Source organism: Saccoglossus kowalevskii, chromosome 10, assembly GCF_978046115.1.
Source record: "Saccoglossus kowalevskii chromosome 10, keSacKowa6.1, whole genome shotgun sequence".
NCBI lineage: Eukaryota > Metazoa > Hemichordata > Enteropneusta > Harrimaniidae > Saccoglossus > Saccoglossus kowalevskii.
In genome coordinates this window covers 4,332,455-4,357,055 of record NC_140650.1, presented here as the reverse complement: position 1 = coordinate 4,357,055, position 24,601 = coordinate 4,332,455, and the positions used below count along the sequence as shown (strand labels likewise).

The following is a 24,601-nucleotide window of genomic DNA, read 5'->3' as shown; positions in this document are numbered from 1 at the left end:
GGTAACTAATGAACATCGTCAACAGGGTAACTCATGAACGACGTCGACAGGGTAACTCATGAACGACGTCGACAGGGTAACTCATGAACATCGTCGACAGGGTAACTCATGAACATCGTCGACAGGGTAACTAATGAACATCGTTAAAAGGGTAACTCATGAACGACGTCGACAGGGTAACTCATGAACGTTGTCGACAGGGTAACTCATGAACGTTGTCGACAGGGTAACTCATTAACGTCGTTGACAGGGAAACTCATGAACATTGTTAACAGGGTAACTAATGAACATCGTTAAAAGGGTAACTCATGAACATCGTCGACAGGGTAACTCATGAATGTCGTCGACAGGGTAACTCATGAACCGCATCGACAGGGTAATTCATGAACGTCGTCAACAGGGTAACTAATGAACATCGTCAACAGGGTAACTAATGAACATCGTCAACAGGGTAACTCATGAATGTCGTCAACAGGGTAACTAATGAACCTCATCGACAGGGTAACTCATAAACGTTGTCGACAGGGTAACTCATGAACGTTGTCGACAGGGTAACTCATGAACGTTGTCGACAGGGTAACTCATGAACGTTGTCGACAGGGTAACTCATGAACATTGTTGACAGGGTAACTCATGAACGTCGTTGACAGGGTAACTCATGAACGTCGTTGACAGGGTAACTCATGAACGTCGTTGACAGGGTAACTTATGAACGTCGTTGACAGGAAAACTTATGAACGTCATCGACAGGGTAACTCATGAACGTCGTCAACAGGGTAACTCATGAACGTCGTCGACAGGGTAACTCATGAACATTGTTGACATGGTAACTCATGAACATCATCGACAGGTAACTCATGAACGTCGTCGACAGGGTAATTCATGAACGTCGTTGATAGGGTAACTCATGAACGCCGTTGATAGGGTAACTCATGAACCTCATCAATGGGTAACTCATGAACATTGTTGACAGGATAAACATTGTTGACAGGATGAACATTGTTGACAGGGTAACTCATGAACGTCGTCGACAGGGTAACTAAAGAACATTGTCGACGGGGTAACTCGTGAACTTCGTCGACAGGGTAACTCATGAACGTCGTCACAGGGTAACTCATGAACATTGTCGACAGGGTAACTCATGAACGACGTCTACAGGGTAACTCATGAATATTGTTGACAGGGTAACTCATGAACTTCTTCAACAGTGTAACTAATGAACGACGTTGACAGGGTAACTCATGAACCTCGTCGACAGGGTAACTCATGAACCTCGTCAACAGAGTAACTCATGAACCTCGTCAACAGGGTAACTCATGAACATTGTTGACAGGGTAACTCATGAACATTGTTGACAGGGTAACTCATGAATGTCGACGACAGGGTAACTTGTGAACGTCATCAACAGGGTAACTCATGAACGTTGTCGACAGGGTAACTCATGAACATCGTCGACGGGGTAACTCATGAACGTCGTCGACAGGGTAACTCATGAACGTTGTTGACAAGGTAACTCATCAACATCATCGACAGGGTAACTCATGAACATTGTTAACAGGGTAACTAATGAACATCGTTAAAAGGGTAACTCATGAACATCGTCGACAGGGTAACTCATGAATGTCGTCGACAGGGTAACTCATGAACCGCATCGACAGGGTAATTCATGAACGTCGTCAACAGGGTAACTAATGAACATCGTCAACAGGGTAACTAATGAATATCGTCAACAGGGTAACTCATGAATGTCGTCAACAGGGTAACTAATGAACCTCATCGACAGGGTAACTCATAAACGTTGTCGACAGGGTAACTCATGAACGTTGTCGACAGGGTAACTCATGAACGTTGTCGACAGGGTAACTCATGAACGTTGTCGACAGGGTAACTCATGAACGTTGTCGACAGGGTAACTCATGAACGTTGTCGACAGGGTAACTCATGAACATTGTTGACAGGGTAACTCATGAACGTCGTCAACAGGGTAACTCATGAACGTCGTCGACAGGGTAACTCATGAACATTGTTGACATGGTAACTCATGAACATCATCGACAGGTAACTCATGAACGTCGTCGACAGGGTAATTCATGAACGTCGTTGATAGGGTAACTCATGAACGCCGTTGATAGGGTAACTCATGAACCTCATCAATGGGTAACTCATGAACATTGTTGACAGGATGAACATTGTTGACAGGATGAACATTGTTGACAGGGTAACTCATGAACGTCGTCGACAGGGTAACTAAAGAACATTGTCGACGGGGTAACTCGTGAACTTCGTCGACAGTGTAACTCATGAACGTCGTCACAGGGTAACTCATGAACATTGTCGACAGGGTAACTCATGAACGACGTCTACAGGGTAACTCATGAATATTGTTGACAGGGTAACTCATGAACTTCTTCAACAGTGTAACTAATGAACGACGTTGACAGGGTAACTCATGAACCTCGTCGACAGGGTAACTCATGAACCTCGTCAACAGAGTAACTCATGAACATTGTTGACAGGGTAACTCATGAACATTGTTGACAGGGTAACTCATGAATGTCGACGACAGGGTAACTTGTGAACGTCATCAACAGGGTAACTCATGAACGTTGTCGACAGGGTAACTCATGAACATCGTCGACGGGGTAACTCATGAACGTCGTCGACGGGGTAACTCATGAACGTCGTCGACAGGGTAACTCATGAACGTCGTCAACAGGGGAACTAATGAACGTCGTCAACAGGGTAACTAATGAACATCGTCAACAGGGTAACTCATGAACATCGTCAACATGGTAACTAATGAACATCGTTAAAAGGGTAACTCATGAACGACGTCGACAGGATAACTCATGAACGTTGTCGACAGGGTAACTAATGAACATCGTCAACAGGGTAACTCATGAACGACGTCGACAGGGTAACTCATGAACATCGTCGACAGGGTAACTCATGAACATCGTCGACAGGGTAACTAATGAACATCGTTAAAAGGGTAACTCATGAACGACGTCGACAGGGTAACTCATGAACGTTGTCGACAGGGTAACTCATGAACCGCATCGACAGGGTAATTCATGAACGTCGTCAACAGGGTAACTAATGAACATCGTCAACAGGGTAACTAATGAACATCGTCAACAGGGTAACTCATGAATGTCGTCGACAGGGTAACTCATAAACGTTGTTGACAGGGTAACTCATGAACGTTGTCGACAGGGTAACTCATGAACATTGTTGACAGGGTAACTCATGAACGTCGTTGACAGGGTAACTCATGAACGTCGTTGACAGGGTAACTCATGAACGTCGTTGACAGGGTAACTTATGAACGTCGTTGACAGGAAAACTTATGAACGTCATCGACAGGGTAACTCATGAACGTCGTCAACAGGGTAACTCATGAACGTCGTCGACAGGGTAACTCATGAACATTGTTGACATGGTAACTCATGAACATCATCGACAGGTAACTCATGAACGTCGTCGACAGGGTAATTCATGAACGTCGTTGATAGGGTAACTCATGAACGCCGTTGATAGGGTAACTCATGAACCTCATCAATGGGTAACTCATGAACATTGTTGACAGGATGAACATTGTTGACAGGATGAACATTGTTGACAGGGTAACTCATGAACGTCGTCGACAGGGTAACTAAAGAACATTGTCGACGGGGTAACTCGTGAACTTCGTCGACAGGGTAACTCATGAACGTCGTCACAGGGTAACTCATGAACATTGTCGACAGGGTAACTCATGAACGACGTCTACAGGGTAACTCATGAATATTGTTGACAGGGTAACTCATGAACTTCTTCAACAGTGTAACTAATGAACGACGTTGACAGGGTAACTCATGAACCTCGTCGACAGGGTAACTCATGAACCTCGTCAACAGAGTAACTCATGAACCTCGTCAACAGGGTAACTCATGAACATTGTTGACAGGGTAACTCATGAACATTGTTGACAGGGTAACTCATGAATGTCGACGACAGGGTAACTTGTGAACGTCATCAACAGGGTAACTCATGAACGTTGTCGACAGGGTAACTCATGAACATCGTCGACGGGGTAACTCATGAACGTCGTCGTCAGGGTAACTCATGAACGTTGTTGACAAGGTAACTCATCAACATCATCGACAGGGTAACTCATGAACATTGTTGACAGGGTAACTCATGAACATTGTTGACAGGGTAACTCATGAATGTCGATGACAGGGTAACTCGTGAACGTCATCAACAGGGTAACTCATGAACGTTGTCGACAGGGTAACTCATGAACATCGTCGACGGGGTAACTCATGAACATCGTCGACGGGGTAACTCATGAACGTCGTCGACAGGGTAACTCATGAACGTTGTCGACAGGGTAACTCGTGTACGTTGTCGACAGGGTAACTCATTAACGTCATTGACAGGGAAACTCATGAACATTGTTAACAGGGTAACTAATGAACATCGTCAACAGGGTAACTAATGAACATCGTCAACAGGGTAACTAATGAACATCGTCAACAGGGTAACTAATGAACATCGTCAACAGGGTAACTCATGAACATCGTCAACATGGTAACTAATGAACATCGTTAAAAGGGTAACTCATGAACGACGTCGACAGGGTAACTCATGAACATCATCGACAGGGTAACTAATGAACATCGTTAAAAGGGTAACTCATGAACGACGTCGACAGGGTAACTCATGAACGTTGTCGACAGGGTAACTCATGAACGTTGTCGACAGGGTAACTCATGTACGTTGTCGACAGGGTAACTCATTAACGTCATTGACAGGGAAACTCATGAACATTGTTAACAGGGTAACTAATGAACATCGTCAACAGGGTAACTAATGAACATCGTCAACAGGGTAACTAATGAACATCGTCAACAGGGTAACTAATGAACATCGTCAACAGGGTAACTAATGAACATCGTTAAAAGGGTAACTCATGAACGACGTCGACAGGATAACTCATGAACGTTGTCGACAGGGTAACTAATGAACATCGTCAACAGGGTAACTCATGAACGACGTCGACAGGGTAACTCATGAACATCGTCGACAGGGTAACTCATGAACATCGTCGACAGGGTAACTAATGAACATCGTTAAAAGGGTAACTCATGAACGACGTCGACAGGGTAACTCATGAACGTTGTCGACAGGGTAACTCATGAACGTTGTCGACAGGGTAACTCATTAACGTCGTTGACAGGGAAACTCATGAACATTGTTAACAGGGTAACTAATGAACATCGTTAAAAGGGTAACTCATGAACATCGTCGACAGGGTAACTCATGAATGTCGTCGACAGGGTAACTCATGAACCGCATCGACAGGGTAATTCATGAACGTCGTCAACAGGGTAACTAATGAACATCATCAACAGGGTAACTAATGAATATCGTCAACAGGGTAACTCATGAATGTCGTCAACAGGGTAACTAATGAACCTCATCGACAGGGTAACTCATAAACGTTGTCGACAGGGTAACTCATGAACGTTGTCGACAGGGTAACTCATGAACATTGTTGACAGGGTAACTCATGAACGTCGTTGACAGGGTAACTCATGAACGTTGTCGACAGGGTAACTCATGAACGACGTTGACAGGGTAACTCATGAACGTTGTCGACAGGGTAACTCATGAACGTTGTCGACAGGGTAACTCATGAACGTTGTCGACAGGGTAACTCATGAACATTGTTGACAGGGTAACTCATGAACGTCGTTGACAGGGTAACTCATGAACGTCGTTGACAGGGTAACTAATGAACATCGTCAACAGGGTAACTAATGAACATCGTCAACAGGGTAACTCATGAATGTCGTCTACAGGGTAACTAATGAACCTCATCGACAGGGTAACTCATAAACGTTGTCGACAGGGTAACTCATGAACGTTGTCGACAGGGTAACTCATGAACGTTGTCGACAGGGTAACTCATGAACGTTGTCGACAGGGTAACTCATGAACATTGTTGACAGGGTAACTCATGAACGTCGTCAACAGGGTAACTCATGAACGTCGTCGACAGGGTAACTCATGAACATTGTTGACATGGTAACTCATGAACATCATCGACAGGTAACTCATGAACGTCGTCGACAGGGTAATTCATGAACGTCGTTGATAGGGTAACTCATGAACGCCGTTGATAGGGTAACTCATGAACCTCATCAATGGGTAACTCATGAACATTGTTGACAGGATGAACATTGTTGACAGGATGAACATTGTTGACAGGGTAACTCATGAACGTCGTCGACAGGGTAACTAAAGAACATTGTCGACGGGGTAACTCGTGAACTTCGTCGACAGTGTAACTCATGAACGTCGTCACAGGGTAACTCATGAACATTGTCGACAGGGTAACTCATGAACGACGTCTACAGGGTAACTCATGAATATTGTTGACAGGGTAACTCATGAACTTCTTCAACAGTGTAACTAATGAACGACGTTGACAGGGTAACTCATGAACCTCGTTGACAGGGTAACTCATGAACCTCGTCAACAGAGCAACTCATGAACATTGTTGACAGGGTAACTCATGAACATTGTTGACAGGGTAACTCATGAATGTCGACGACAGGGTAACTTGTGAACGTCATCAACAGGGTAACTCATGAACGTTTCGACAGGGTAACTCATGAACATCGTCGACGGGGTAACTCATGAACGTCGTCGACAGGGTAACTCATGAACGTCGTTGACAGGGAAACTCATGAACATTGTTGACAGGGTAACTCATGAACATTGTTGACAGGGTAACTAATGAACATCGTCAACAGGGTAACTAATGAACATCGTCAACAGGGTAACTAATGAACATCGTCAACAGGGTAACTAATGAACATCGTCAACAGGGTAACTAATGAACATCGTCAACAGGGTAACTAATGAACATCGTCAACAGGGTAACTCATGAACATCGTCAACATGGTAACTAATGAACATCGTTAAAAGGGTAACTCATGAACGACGTCGACAGGATAACTCATGAACGTTGTCGACAGGGTAACTAATGAACATCGTCAACAGGGTAACTCATGAACGACGTCGACAGGGTAACTCATGAACGACGTCGACAGGGTAACTCATGAACATCGTCGACAGGGTAACTCATGAACATCGTCGACAGGGTAACTCATGAACATCGTCGACAGGGTAACTAATGAACATCGTTAAAAGGGTAACTCATGAACGACGTCGACAGGGTAACTCATGAACGTTGTCGACAGGGTAACTCATGAACGTTGTCGACAGGGTAACTCATTAACGTCGTTGACAGGGAAACTCATGAACATTGTTAACAGGGTAACTAATGAACATCGTTAAAAGGGTAACTCATGAACATCGTCGACAGGGTAACTCATGAATGTCGTCGACAGGGTAACTCATGAACCGCATCGACAGGGTAATTCATGAACGTCGTCAACAGGGTAACTAATGAACATCGTCAACAGGGTAACTCATGAATGTCGTCAACAGGGTAACTAATGAATGTCGTCAACAGGGTAACTAATGAACCTCATCGACAGGGTAACTCATAAACGTTGTCGACAGGGTAACTCATGAACGTTGTCGACAGGGTAACTCATGAACGTTGTCGACAGGGTAACTCATGAACGTTGTCGACAGGGTAACTCATGAACATTGTTGACAGGGTAACTCATGAACGTCGTTGACAGGGTAACTCATGAACGTCGTTGACAGGGTAACTCATGAACGTCGTTGACAGGGTAACTTATGAACGTCGTTGACAGGAAAACTTATGAACGTCATCGACAGGGTAACTAAAGAACATTGTCGACGGGGTAACTCGTGAACTTCGTCGACAGGGTAACTCATGAACGTCGTCACAGGGTAACTCATGAACATTGTCGACAGGGTAACTCATGAACGACGTCTACAGGGTAACTCATGAATATTGTTGACAGGGTAACTCATGAACTTCTTCAACAGTGTAACTAATGAACGACGTTGACAGGGTAACTCATGAACCTCGTCGACAGGGTAACTCATGAACCTCGTCAACAGAGTAACTCATGAACCTCGTCAACAGGGTAACTCATGAACATTGTTGACAGGGTAACTCATGAACATTGTTGACAGGGTAACTCATGAATGTCGACGACAGGGTAACTTGTGAACGTCATCAACAGGGTAACTCATGAACGTTGTCGACAGGGTAACTCATGAACATCGTCGACGGGGTAACTCATGAACGTCGTCGACAGGGTAACTCATGAACGTTGTTGACAAGGTAACTCATCAACATCATCGACAGGGTAACTCATGAACATTGTTAACAGGGTAACTAATGAACATCGTTAAAAGGGTAACTCATGAACATCGTCGACAGGGTAACTCATGAATGTCGTCGACAGGGTAACTCATGAACCGCATCGACAGGGTAATTCATGAACGTCGTCAACAGGGTAACTAATGAACATCGTCAACAGGGTAACTAATGAATATCGTCAACAGGGTAACTCATGAATGTCGTCAACAGGGTAACTAATGAACCTCATCGACAGGGTAACTCATAAACGTTGTCGACAGGGTAACTCATGAACGTTGTCGACAGGGTAACTCATGAACGTTGTCGACAGGGTAACTCATGAACGTTGTCGACAGGGTAACTCATGAACGTTGTCGACAGGGTAACTCATGAACGTTGTCGACAGGGTAACTCATGAACATTGTTGACAGGGTAACTCATGAACGTCGTCAACAGGGTAACTCATGAACGTCGTCGACAGGGTAACTCATGAACATTGTTGACATGGTAACTCATGAACATCATCGACAGGTAACTCATGAACGTCGTCGACAGGGTAATTCATAAACGTCGTTGATAGGGTAACTCATGAACGCCGTTGATAGGGTAACTCATGAACCTCATCAATGGGTAACTCATGAACATTGTTGACAGGATGAACATTGTTGACAGGATGAACATTGTTGACAGGGTAACTCATGAACGTCGTCGACAGGGTAACTAAAGAACATTGTCGACGGGGTAACTCGTGAACTTCGTCGACAGTGTAACTCATGAACGTCGTCACAGGGTAACTCATGAACATTGTCGACAGGGTAACTCATGAACGACGTCTACAGGGTAACTCATGAATATTGTTGACAGGGTAACTCATGAACTTCTTCAACAGTGTAACTAATGAACGACGTTGACAGGGTAACTCATGAACCTCGTCGACAGGGTAACTCATGAACCTCGTCAACAGAGTAACTCATGAACATTGTTGACAGGGTAACTCATGAACATTGTTGACAGGGTAACTCATGAATGTCGACGACAGGGTAACTTGTGAACGTCATCAACAGGGTAACTCATGAACGTTGTCGACAGGGTAACTCATGAACATCGTCGACGGGGTAACTCATGAACGTCGTCGACGGGGTAACTCATGAACGTCGTCGACAGGGTAACTCATGAACGTCGTCAACAGGGGAACTAATGAACGTCGTCAACAGGGTAACTAATGAACATCGTCAACAGGGTAACTCATGAACATCGTCAACATGGTAACTAATGAACATCGTTAAAAGGGTAACTCATGAACGACGTCGACAGGATAACTCATGAACGTTGTCGACAGGGTAACTAATGAACATCGTCAACAGGGTAACTCATGAACGACGTCGACAGGGTAACTCATGAACATCGTCGACAGGGTAACTCATGAACATCGTCGACAGGGTAACTAATGAACATCGTTAAAAGGGTAACTCATGAACGACGTCGACAGGGTAACTCATGAACGTTGTCGACAGGGTAACTCATGAACCGCATCGACAGGGTAATTCATGAACGTCGTCAACAGGGTAACTAATGAACATCGTCAACAGGGTAACTAATGAACATCGTCAACAGGGTAACTCATGAATGTCGTCAACAGGGTAACTAATGAACCTCATCGACAGGGTAACTCATAAACGTTGTTGACAGGGTAACTCATGAACGTTGTCGACAGGGTAACTCATGAACATTGTTGACAGGGTAACTCATGAACGTCGTTGACAGGGTAACTCATGAACGTCGTTGACAGGGTAACTCATGAACGTCGTTGACAGGGTAACTTATGAACGTCGTTGACAGGAAAACTTATGAACGTCATCGACAGGGTAACTCATGAACGTCGTCAACAGGGTAACTCATGAACGTCGTCGACAGGGTAACTCATGAACATTGTTGACATGGTAACTCATGAACATCATCGACAGGTAACTCATGAACGTCGTCGACAGGGTAATTCATGAACGTCGTTGATAGGGTAACTCATGAACGCCGTTGATAGGGTAACTCATGAACCTCATCAATGGGTAACTCATGAACATTGTTGACAGGATGAACATTGTTGACAGGATGAACATTGTTGACAGGGTAACTCATGAACGTCGTCGACAGGGTAACTAAAGAACATTGTCGACGGGGTAACTCGTGAACTTCGTCGACAGGGTAACTCATGAACGTCGTCACAGGGTAACTCATGAACATTGTCGACAGGGTAACTCATGAACGACGTCTACAGGGTAACTCATGAATATTGTTGACAGGGTAACTCATGAACTTCTTCAACAGTGTAACTAATGAACGACGTTGACAGGGTAACTCATGAACCTCGTCGACAGGGTAACTCATGAACCTCGTCAACAGAGTAACTCATGAACCTCGTCAACAGGGTAACTCATGAACATTGTTGACAGGGTAACTCATGAACATTGTTGACAGGGTAACTCATGAATGTCGACGACAGGGTAACTTGTGAACGTCATCAACAGGGTAACTCATGAACGTTGTCGACAGGGTAACTCATGAACATCGTCGACGGGGTAACTCATGAACGTCGTCGACAGGGTAACTCATGAACGTTGTTGACAAGGTAACTCATCAACATCATCGACAGGGTAACTCATGAACATTGTTGACAGGGTAACTCATGAACATTGTTGACAGGGTAACTCATGAATGTCGATGACAGGGTAACTCGTGAACGTCATCAACAGGGTAACTCATGAACGTTGTCGACAGGGTAACTCATGAACATCGTCGACGGGGTAACTCATGAACATCGTCGACGGGGTAACTCATGAACGTCGTCGACAGGGTAACTCATGAACGTTGTCGACAGGGTAACTCATGAACGTTGTTGACAGGGTAACTCATGAACGTCGTCGACAGGGTAACTCATGAACGTCGTTGACGGGGTAACTCATGAACGTCGTCGACAGGGTAACTCATGAACGACGTCTACAGGGTAACTCATGAATATTGTTGACAGGGTAACTCATGAACGTCGTCAACAGGGTAACTAATGAACGTTGTCTACAGGGTAACTCATGAACGTCGTCGACAGGATAACTAATGAACATCGTTAAAAGGGTAACTCATGAACGACGTCGACAGGGTAACTCATGAACGTCGTCAACAGGGTAATTCATGAACGTCGTTGATAGGGTAACTCATGAACGCCGTTGATAGGGTAACTCATGAACCTCATCAATGGGTAACTCATGAACATTGTTGACAGGATGAACATTGTTGACAGGATGAACATTGTTGACAGGGTAACTCATGAACGTCATCGACAGGGTAACTAATGAACATTGTCGACGGGGTAACTCGTGAACTTCGTCGACAGGGTAACTCATGAACGTCGTCACAGGGTAACTCATGAACATTGTCGACAGGGTAACTCATGAACGACGTCTACAGGGTAACTCATGAATATTGTTGACAGGGTAACTCATGAACTTCTTCAACAGTGTAACTAATGAACGACGTTGACATGGTAACTCATGAACCTCGTTGACAGGGTAACTCATGAACCTCGTCAACAGAGTAACTCATGAACCTCATCAACAGAGTAACTCATGAACATTGTTGACAGGGTAACTCATGAACGACGTCTACAGGGTAACTCATGAATATTGTTGACAGGGTAACTCATGAACTTCTTCAACAGTGTAACTAATGAACGACGTTGACAGGGTAACTCATGAACCTCGTCGACAGGGTAACTCATGAACCTCGTCAACAGAGTAACTCATGAACATTGTTGACAGGGTAACTCATGAATGTCGACGACAGGGTAACTCGTGAACGTCATCAACAGGGTAACTCATGAACGTTGTCGACAGGGTAACTCATGAACATCGTCGACGGGGTAACTCATGAACGTCGTCGACAGGGTAACTCATGAACGTTGTTGACAAGGTAACTCATCAACATCATCGACAGGGTAACTCATGAACATTGTTGACAGGGTAACTCATGAATGTCGACGACAGGGTAACTCGTGAACGTCATCAACAGGGTAACTCATGAACGTTGTCGACAGGGTAACTCATGAACATCGTCGACGGGGTAACTCATGAACGTCGTCGACAGGGTAACTCGTGAACGTTGTTGACAAGGTAACTCATCAACATCATCGACAGGGTAACTTATGAACATTGTCGACAGGGTAACTCATGAACGAAGTCTACAGGGTAACTCATGAATATTGTTGACAGAGTAACTCATGAACGTCGTCAACAGGGTAACTAATGAACGTTGTCTACAGGGTAACTCATGAACGACGTCGACAGGGTAACTCATGAACGACGTTGACAGGGTAACTCATGAACTTTGTCGACAGGGTAACTCATGAACATTGTTGACAGGGTAACTCATGAATGTCGACGACAGGGTAACTCGTGAACTTCGTCAACAGGGTAACTCGTGAACGTCGTCAACAGGGTAACTCATGAACGTTGTTGACAGGGTAACTCATGAACATTGTTGACAGGGTAACTCATGAACATTGTTGACAGGGTAACTCATGAACGTCGTCGACAGGGTAACTCATGAACGTCGTCGACAGGGTAACTTATGAACGTCATCGACAGGGTAACTCATGAACGACGTCGACAGGGTAACTCATGAACGTTGTCGACAGGGTAACTCATGAACGTTGTCGACAGGGTAACTAATGAACATCGTTAAAAGGGTAACTCATGAACATCGTCGACAGGGTAACTCATGAATGTCGTCGACAGGGTAACTCATGAACCGCATCGACAGGGTAATTCATGAACGTCGTCAACAGGGTAACTAATGAACATCGTCAACAGGGTAACTAATGAACATCGTCAACAGGGTAACTCATGAATGTCGTCAACAGGGTAACTAATGAACCTCATCGACAGGGTAACTCATAAACGTTGTCGACAGGGTAACTCATGAACGTTGTCGACAGGGTAACTCATGAACGTTGTCGACAGGGTAACTCATGAACGTCGTTGACAGGGTAACTCATGAACGTCGTTGACAGGGTAACTCATGAACGTCGTTGACAGGGTAACTCATGAACGTCGTTGACAGGGTAACTCATGAACGTCGTTGACAGGGTAACTCATGAACGTCGTTGACAGGGTAACTTATGAACGTCGTTGACAGGAAAACTTATGAACGTCATCGACAGGGTAACTCATGAACGTCGTCAACAGGGTAACTCATGAACGTCGTCGACAGGGTAACTCATGAACATTGTTGACATGGTAACTCATGAACATCCTCGACAGGTAACTCATGAACGTCGTCGACAGGGTAATTCATGAACGTCGTTGATAGGGTAACTCATGAACGCCGTTGATAGGGTAACTCATGAACCTCATCAATGGGTAACTCATGAACATTGTTGACAGGATGAACATTGTTGACAGGATGAACATTGTTGACAGGGTAACTCATGAACGTCGTCGACAGGGTAACTAAACATTGTCGACGGGGTAACTCGTGAACTTCGTCGACAGGGTAACTCATGAACGTCGTCACAGGGTAACTCATGAACATTGTCGACAGGGTAACTCATGAACGACGTCTACAGGGTAACTCATGAATATTGTTGACAGGGTAACTCATGAACTTCTTCAACAGTGTAACTAATGAACGACGTTGACAGGGTAACTCATGAACCTCGTCGACAGGGTAACTCATGAACCTCGTCAACAGAGTAACTCATGAACCTCGTCAACAGGGTAACTCATGAACATTGTTGACAGGGTAACTCATGAACATTGTTGACAGGGTAACTCATGAATGTCGACGACAGGGTAACTTGTGAACGTCATCAACAGGGTAACTCATGAACGTTGTCGACAGGGTAACTCATGAACATCGTCGACGGGGTAACTCATGAACGTCGTCGACAGGGTAACTCATGAACGTTGTTGACAAGGTAACTCATCAACATCATCGACAGGGTAACTCATGAACATTGTTGACAGGGTAACTCATGAACATTGTTGACAGGGTAACTCATGAATGTCGATGACAGGGTAACTCGTGAACGTCATCAACAGGGTAACTCATGAACGTTGTTGACAGGGTAACTCATGAACATCGTCGACGGGATAACTCATGAACATCGTCGACGGGGTAACTCATGAACGTCGTCGACAGGGTAACTCATGAACGTTGTCGACAGGGTAACTCATGAACGTTGTCGACAGGGTAACTCATGAACGTCGTCGACGGGGTAACTCATGAACGTCGTCGACGGGGTAACTCATGAACGTCGTCGACAGGGTAACTCATGAACGACGTCTACAGGGTAACTCATGAATATTGTTGACAGGGTAACTCATGAACGTCGTCAACAGGGTAACTAATGAACGTTGTCTACAGGGTAACTCATGAACGTCGTCGACAGGATAACTAATGAACATCGTTAAAAGGGTAACTCATGAACGACGTCGACAGGGTAACTCATGAACGTCGTCAACAGGGTAATTCATGAACGTCGTTGATAGGGTAACTCATGAACGCCGTTGATAGGGTAACTCATGAACCTCATCAATGGGTAACTCATGAACATTGTTGACAGGATGAACATTGTTGACAGGATGAACATTGTTGACAGGGTAACTCATGAACGTCATCGACAGGGTAACTAATGAACATTGTCGACGGGGTAACTCGTGAACTTCGTCGACAGGGTAACTCATGAACGTCGTCACAGGGTAACTCATGAACATTGTCGACAGGGTAACTCATGAACGACGTCTACAGGGTAACTCATGAATATTGTTGACAGGGTAACTCATGAACTTCTTCAACAGTGTAACTAATGAACGACGTTGACAGGGTAACTCATGAACCTCGTCGACAGGGTAACTCATGAACCTCGTCAACAGAGTAACTCATGAACCTCGTCAACAGAGTAACTCATGAACATTGTTGACAGGGTAACTCATGAACGACGTCTACAGGGTAACTCATGAATATTGTTGACAGGGTAACTCATGAACTTCTTCAACAGTGTAACTAATGAACGACGTTGACAGGGTAACTCATGAACCTCGTCGACAGGGTAACTCATGAACCTCGTCAACAGAGTAACTCATGAACATTGTTGACAGGGTAACTCATGAATGTCGACGACAGGGTAACTCGTGAACGTCATCAACAGGGTAACTCATGAACGTCGTCGACGGGGTAACTCATGAACGTCGTCGACAGGGTAACTCATGAACGTTGTTGACAAGGTAACTCATCAACATCATCGACAGGGTAACTCATGAACATTGTTGACAGGGTAACTCATGAACATTGTTGACAGGGTAACTCATGAATGTCGATGACAGGGTAACTCGTGAACGTCATCAACAGGGTAACTCATGAACGTTGTTGACAGGGTAACTCATGAACATCGTCGACGGGATAACTCATGAACATCGTCGACGGGGTAACTCATGAACGTCGTCGACAGGGTAACTCATGAACGTTGTCGACAGGGTAACTCATGAACGTTGTCGACGGGGTAACTCATGAACGTCGTCGACGGGGTAACTCATGAACGTCGTCGACGGGGTAACTCATGAACGTCGTCGACAGGGTAACTCATGAACGACGTCTACAGGGTAACTCATGAATATTGTTGACAGGGTAACTCATGAACGTCGTCAACAGGGTAACTAATGAACGTTGTCTACAGGGTAACTCATGAACGTCGTCGACAGGATAACTAATGAACATCGTTAAAAGGGTAACTCATGAACGACGTCGACAGGGTAACTCATGAACGTCGTCAACAGGGTAATTCATGAACGTCGTTGATAGGGTAACTCATGAACGCCGTTGATAGGGTAACTCATGAACCTCATCAATGGGTAACTCATGAACATTGTTGACAGGATGAACATTGTTGACAGGATGAACATTGTTGACAGGGTAACTCATGAACGTCATCGACAGGGTAACTAATGAACATTGTCGACGGGGTAACTCGTGAACTTCGTCGACAGGGTAACTCATGAACGTCGTCACAGGGTAACTCATGAACATTGTCGACAGGGTAACTCATGAACGACGTCTACAGGGTAACTCATGAATATTGTTGACAGGGTAACTCATGAACTTCTTCAACAGTGTAACTAATGAATGACGTTGACAGGGTAACTCATGAACCTCGTCGACAGGGTAACTCATGAACCTCGTCAACAGAGTAACTCATGAACCTCGTCAACAGAGTAACTCATGAACATTGTTGACAGGGTAACTCATGAACGACGTCTACAGGGTAACTCATGAATATTGTTGACAGGGTAACTCATGAACTTCTTCAACAGTGTAACTAATGAACGACGTTGACAGGGTAACTCATGAACCTCGTCGACAGGGTAACTCATGAACCTCGTCAACAGAGTAACTCATGAACATTGTTGACAGGGTAACTCATGAATGTCGACGACAGGGTAACTCGTGAACGTCATCAACAGGGTAACTCATGAACGTTGTCGACAGGGTAACTCATGAACATCGTCGACGGGGTAACTCATGAACGTCGTCGACAGGGTAACTCATGAACGTTGTTGACAAGGTAACTCATCAACATCATCGACAGGGTAACTCATGAACATTGTTGACAGGGTAACTCATGAACATTGTTGACAGGGTAACTCATGAATGTCGACGACAGGGTAACTCATGAACGTCATCAACAGGGTAACTCATGAACGTTGTCGACAGGGTAACTCATGAACATCGTCGACGGGGTAACTCATGAACGTCGTCGACAGGGTAACTCATGAACGTTGTTGACAAGGTAACTCATCAACATCATCGACAGGGTAACTTATGAACATTGTCGACAGGGTAACTCATGAACGACGTCTACAGGGTAACTCATGAATATTGTTGACAGGGTAACTCATGAACGTCGTCAACAGGGTAACTAATGAACGTTGTCTACAGGGTAACTCATGAACGACGTCGACAGGGTAACTCATGAACGACGTTGACAGGGTAACTCATGAACTTTGTCGACAGGGTAACTCATGAACATTGTTGACAGGGTAACTCATGAATGTCGACGACAGGGTAACTCGTGAACTTCGTCAACAGGGTAACTCGTGAACGTCGTCAACAGGGTAACTCATGAACGTTGTCGACAGGGTAACTCATGAACATTGTTGACAGGGTAACTCATGAACATTGTTGACAGGGTAACTCATGAACATTGTTGACAGGGTAACTCATGAACGTCGTCGACAGGGTAACTCATGAACGTCGTCGACAGGGTAACTTATGAACGTCATCGACAGGGTAACTCATGAACGTCGTCGACAGGGTAACTCATGAACGTCGTCGACAGGGTAACTCATGAACGTCGTCGACAGGGTAACTCATGAACATTGTTGACATGGTAACTCATGAACATCATCGACAGGTAACTCATGAACGTCGTCGACAGGGTAATTCATGAACGTCGTTGATAGGGTAACTCATGAACGCCGTTGATAGGGTAACTCATGAACCTCGTCAATGGGTAACTCATGAACATTGTTGACAGGATGAACATTGTTGACAGGGTAACTCATGAACGTCGTCGACAGGGTAACTCATGAATGTTGTCGACAAGGTAACTCATGAATGTCGTCGACAGGGTAACTCGTGAACTTCGTCGACAGGGTAACTCATGAACGTTGTCGACAGGGTAACTCATGAACATTGTTGACAGGGTAACTCATGAACATTGTCGACAGGGCAACTCATGAACGTTGTCGACAGGGTAACTCATGAACGTTGTCGACAGGGTAACTCATGAACGTTGTTGACAGGGTAACTCATGAACATTGTCGACAGGGTAACTCATGAACGTTGTTGACAAGGTAATTCATGAACGTCGTTGGTAGGGTAACTCATGAACGTCGTCGACAGAGTAACTTGTGAACGTCGTCAACAGGGTAACTCATGAACATTCTTGATAGGGTAACTCATGAACATTGTAATTATTTTGTTCATGGCACAATTAACTTCTTTGTCTTTGTTTCGAACGATATATATTACAATATATAATACAAATCTAGAACCCTTATGTATAAATAAGCAAATTATATAGAAATTTAATAACATAAAGTACTTTTCCTGCTGAAAGACTTCAGACAGCCAAAATGATTGGAAAAAAAATGCAACAGCAGGTAATGTGTTATTTGAAATAAAGTTGCAAAAGTCTTTAGGGCTATGTTGCTAAATGGCATTTTATTTTGAGGCTGTGATTCTGTAATGGTTATGCGGTATACTTTTTCGATGCTCAGTCGAAAACTGGTATGCGTTCAGCACCTACCGGTAGTTGCAGTGAAGTGTTGTGCACGCACCCATAAATAGAATTTGATTTTGAGTCCCCGTTCGGATGCAGTCCGAAAACAGGGACTTATGTTTTGATCTCCGTGCGTCTGTGTGTCTGTGCGTACGTCTGGACCTGTTTCTTAAAAATGTCTGGACCAATCTCAATCAAACTTCAAACATGCATCATACATGATATCATATATATGCATATCAATTTGTTTCACGATCTGATTCAAGATAGCAGCCATTTTTGTACTGAAAATCTTCAAAATTAAGCATTTCTCGGCTGTTTACTGATGGATTTTGTTCAAACTTGGTATATACATTGGACAATATAGGACCTTGATGAACATCATTTTGTTTTTCAGATAAGATTTAAAATGGCCGACTGGTGGCCATTTTGTTTTAATGAATGTGGTTCTAGTGCCATATATCTCTGACTTGCTTTGACTGATTATGTTCAAATTTTTAATATTTATTATAGATCATGTCATAGATATACAGATTTATTGGTTTGACGATCCTATTCAAAGTGGCCGAATGGTGGCAATTTTTGTGCTAAAAAAATCATCAAATATCAAGCATTTCTGGCATTTATGGGTGGATTTTGTTCAAACTTGGTACATACACTAGACATTACGGGTTCCTGATGCACGTCATTTTATTTTTCAGATTGGATTCAAAATGGCTGACTGGCGGTCATTTTGTTTTAATGAATGGGCTTCTAGAGCCATATCTCTGACATGCTTTGACTAATTATGTTCAAATTTTATATATTCATTATACATCATGTCATAGATACCGGTATATGCATGTATTCAAAATAGCTGATTTTGTTTTAATTAATGCTGTTCCAGAGCAATATCTCTCGATGTGAACAAATACTCGTTTGACTATCAGATACAAATGTCAATCATTTTAATGTTGAACAATCATCATAATCATATTTCTGACATGGTTATATTCCAGCTATATTACTATAAACAAAACTATATATCTTAAATTTGATAACTAACAGGGACTGTACCATGCATGGCTTGTCTTTACAGGTTACAAAGATTGGCAACTTGATATTTAAAACAAAAGACCAAGATTTTCAAATGTTAGCTGGTTCTGCTAGTTTTCTATTTCCTTCATATGTATTAGGTGAGTATAGCTGGTGCAATGGTGTCTGTACATTACATGTGATTTCAGGTGCTGTTGGAGTGTATGTGCATTGGTTAATGTTCTCTGCAATGATGTCTGTACATTACATGATGTGATTTCAGGTGCTGTTGGGGTGTATGTGCATTGGCTAATGTTCTCTGCAATGATGTCTGTACATTACATGATGTGATTTCAGGTGCTGTTGGAGTGTATGTGCATTGGTTAATGTTCTCTGCAATGATGTCTGTACATTACATGATGTGATTTCAGGTGCTGTTGGGGTGTATGTGCATTGGTTAATGTTCTCTGCAATGATGTCTGTACATTACATGATGTGATTTCAGGTGCTGTTGGGGGTGTATGTGCATTGGTTAATGTTCTCTGCAATGATGTCTGTACATTACATGATGTGATTTCAGGTGCTGTTGGGGTGTATGTGCATTGGTTAATGTTCTCTGCAATGATGTCTGTACATTACATGATGTGATTTCAGGTGTTGTTGGGGGTGTATGTGTATTGGCTAATGTTCTCGGCAATGATGTCTGTACATTACATGATGTGATTTCAGGTGCTGTTGGAGTGTATGTGCATTGGTTAATGTTCTCAGCAATGATGTCTGTACATTACATGATGTGATGTCAGGTGCTGTTGGGGGTGTATGTGCATTGGTTAATGTTCTCTGCAATGATGTCTGTACATTACATGATGTGATGTCAGGTGCTGTTGGAGTGTATGTGCATTGGTTAATGTTCTCTGCAATGATGTCTGTACATTACATGATGTGATTTCAGGTGCTGTTGGAGTGTATGTGCATTGGTTAATGTTCTCTGAAATGATGTCTGTACATTACATGATGTGATGTCAGGTGCTGTTGGGGTGTATGTGCATTGGTTAATGTTCTCTGCAATGATGTCTGTACATTACATGATGTGATTTCAGGTGCTGTTGGGGTGTATGTGCATTGGTTAATGTTCTCTGCAATGATGTCTGTACATTACATGATGTGATTTCAGGTGCTGTTGGGGTGTATGTGCATTGGTTAATGTTCTCTGCAATGATGTCTGTACATTACATGATGTGATTTCAGGTGCTGTTGGAGTGTATGTGCATTGGCTAATGTTCTCTGCAATGATGTCTGTACATTACATGATGTGATTTCAGGTGCTGTTGGAGTGTATGTGCATTGGTTAATGTTCTCTGCAATGATGTCTGTACATTACATGATGTGATGTCAGGTGCTGTTGGGGTGTATGTGCATTGGTTAATGTTCTCTGCAATGATGTCTGTACATTACATGATGTGATTTCAGGTGCTGTTGGAGTGTATGTGCATTGGCTAATGTTCTCGGCAATGATGTCTGTACATTACATGATGTGATTTCAGGTGCTGTTGGAGTGTATGTGCATTGGTTAATGTTCTCTGCAATGATGTCTGTACATTACATGATGTGATTTCAGGTGCTGTTGGGGGTGTATGTGCATTGGTTAATGTTCTCTGCAATGATGTCTGTACATTACATGATGTGATTTCAGGTGCTGTTGGGGTGTATGTGCATTGGCTAATATGTTCTCTGCAATGATGTCTGTAAATTACATGATGTGATGTCAGGTGCTGTTGGAGTGTATGTGCATTGGTTAATGTTCTCTGCAATGATGTCTGTACATTACATGATGTGATTTCAGGTGCTGTTGGGGTGTATGTGCATTGGTTAATGTTCTCTGCAATGATGTCTGTACATTACATGATGTGATTTCAGGTGCTGTTGGGGGTGTATGTGCATTGGTTAATGTTCTCTGCAATGATGTCTGTACATTACATGATGTGATTTCAGGTGCTGTTGGATGTGTATGTGCATTGGCTAATGTTCTCTACAATGATGTCTGTACATTACATGATGTGATGTCAGGTGCTGTTGGGGTGTATGTGCATTGATAATGTTCTCTGCAATGATGTCTGTACATTACATGATGTGATTTCAGGTGCTGTTGGAGTGTATGTGCATTGGCTAATTTTCTCGGCAATAATGTCTGTACATTACATGATGTGATTTCAGGTGCTGTTGGAGTGTATGTGCATTGGTTAATGTTCTCTGCAATGATGTCTGTACATTACATGATGTGATTTCAGGTGCTGTTGGGGGTGTATGTGCATTGGCAAATGTTCTCTGCAATGATGTCTGTACATTACATGATGTGATTTCAGGTGCTGTTGGGGTGTATGTGCATTGGTTAATGTTCTCTGCAATGATGTCTGTACATTACATGATGTGATTTCAGGTGCTGTTGGGGTGTATGTGCATTGGTTAATGTTCTCTGCAATGATGTCTGTACATTACATGTTGTGATTTCAGGTGCTGTTGGGGTGTATGTGCATTGATAATGTTCTCTGCAATGATGTCTGTACATTACATGATGTGATTTCAGGTGCTGTTGGAGTGTATGTGCATTGGCTAATTTTCTCGGCAATAATGTCTGTACATTACATGATGTGATTTCAGGTGCTGTTGGAGTGTATGTGCATTGGTTAATGTTCTCTGCAATGATGTCTGTACATTACATGATGTGATTTCAGGTGCTGTTGGGGGTGTATGTGCATTGGCAAATGTTCTCTGCAATGATGTCTGTACATTACATGATGTGATTTCAGGTGCAGTTGGGGTGTATGTGCATTGGTTAATGTTCTCTGCAATGATGTCTGTACATTACATGATGTGATTTCAGGTGCTGTTGGGGTGTATGTGCATTGGTTAATGTTCTCTGCAATGATGTCTGTACATTACATGTTGTGATTTCAGGTGCTGTTGGGGTGTATGTGCATTGGTTAATGTTCTCTGCAATGATGTCTGTACATTACATGATGTGATTTCAGGTGCTGTTGGGGTGTATGTGCATTGGTTAATGTTCTCTGCAATGATGTCTGTACATTACATGATGTGATTTCAGGTGCTGTTGGGGTGTATGTGCATTGGTTAATGTTCTCTGCAATGATGTCTGTACATTACATGTGATTTCAGGTGCTGTTGGGGTGTATGTGCATTGGTTAATGTTCTCTGCAATGATGTCTGTACATTACATGATGTGATTTCAGGTGCAGTTGGAGTGTATGTGCATTGGTTAATGTTATCTGCAATGATGTCTGTACATTACATGATGTGATTTCAGGTGCTGTTGGAGTGTATGTGCATTGGTTAATGTTCTCTGCAATGATTCTGTACATTACATGATGTGATTTCAGGTGCTGTTGCAGGTGTATGTGCATTGGCTAATGTTCTCGGCAATGATGTCTGTACATTACATGATGTGATTTCAGGTGCTGTTGGGGTGTATGTGCATTGGTTAATGTTCTCTGCAATGATGTATGTACATTACATGATGTGATGTCAGGTGCTGTTGGGGTGTATGTGCATTGATAATGTTCTCTGCAATGATGTCTGTACATTACATGATGTGATTTCAGGTGCTGTTGGAGTGTATGTGCATTGGCTAATTTTCTCGGCAATAATGTCTGTACATTACATGATGTGATTTCAGGTGCTGTTGGAGTGTATGTGCATTGGTTAATGTTCTCTGCAATGATGTCTGTACATTACATGATGTGATTTCAGGTGCTGTTGGGGATGTATGTGCATTGGCAAATGTTCTCTGCAATGATGTCTGTACATTACATGATGTGATTTCAGGTGCTGTTGGGGTGTATGTGCATTGGTTAATGTTCTCTGCAATGATGTCTGTACATTACATGTGATTTCAGGTGCTGTTGGGGTGTATGTGCATTGGCTAATGTTCTCTACAATGATGTCTGTACATTACATGATGTGATGTCAGGTGCTGTTGGGATGTATGTGCATTGATAATGTTCTCTGCAATGATGTCTGTACATTACATGATGTGATTTCAGGTGCTGTTGGAGTGTATGTGCATTGGCTAATTTTCTCGGCAATAATGTCTGTACATTACATGATGTGATTTCAGGTGCTGTTGGAGTGTATGTGCATTGGTTAATGTTCTCTGCAATGATGTCTGTACATTACATGATGTGATTTCAGGTGCTGTTGGGGGTGTATGTGCATTGGCAAATGTTCTCTGCAATGATGTCTGTACATTACATGATGTGATTTCAGGTGCTGTTGGGGTGTATGTGCATTGGTTAATGTTCTCTGCAATGATGTCTGTACATTACATGATGTGATTTCAGGTGCTGTTGGGGTGTATGTGCATTGGTTAATGTTCTCTGCAATGATGTCTGTACATTACATGTTGTGATTTCAGGTGCTGTTGGGGTGTATGTGCATTGGTTAATGTTCTCTGCAATGATGTCTGTACATTACATGATGTGATTTCAGGTGCTGTTGGGGTGTATGTGCATTGGTTAATGTTCTCTGCAATGATGTCTGTACATTACATGATGTGATTTCAGGTGCTGTTGGGGTGTATGTGCATTGGTTAATGTTCTCTGCAATGATGTCTGTACATTACATGTTGTGATTTCAGGTGCTGTTGGGGTGTATGTGCATTGGTTAATGTTCTCTGCAATGATGTCTGTACATTACATGATGTGATTTCAGGTGCAGTTGGAGTGTATGTGCATTGGTTAATGTTATCTGCAATGATGTCTGTACATTACATGATGTGATTTCAGGTGCTGTTGGAGTGTATGTGCATTGGTTAATGTTCTCTGCAATGATTCTGTACATTACATGATGTGATTTCAGGTGCTGTTGCAGGTGTATGTGCATTGGCTAATGTTCTCGGCAATGATGTCTGTACATTACATGATGTGATTTCAGGTGCTGTTGGGGTGTAT

At 43.3% G+C, this 24,601-nt stretch overlaps 1 protein-coding gene across 1 annotated transcript in view; it reads left to right on the top strand.

Moving 5' to 3' along the window:
- The window catches only part of LOC100372772 (4-hydroxy-2-oxoglutarate aldolase, mitochondrial-like), a 44,520-nt gene that overhangs the window by 12,165 nt on the left and 7,754 nt on the right, over positions 1-24,601 (top strand). The window contains exon 5 of the mRNA XM_085504164.1: positions 19,702-19,798. Coding sequence (XP_085360290.1) covers positions 19,702-19,798 — 97 coding nt within the window. The remainder of the gene's footprint in view (positions 1-19,701; positions 19,799-24,601) is intronic.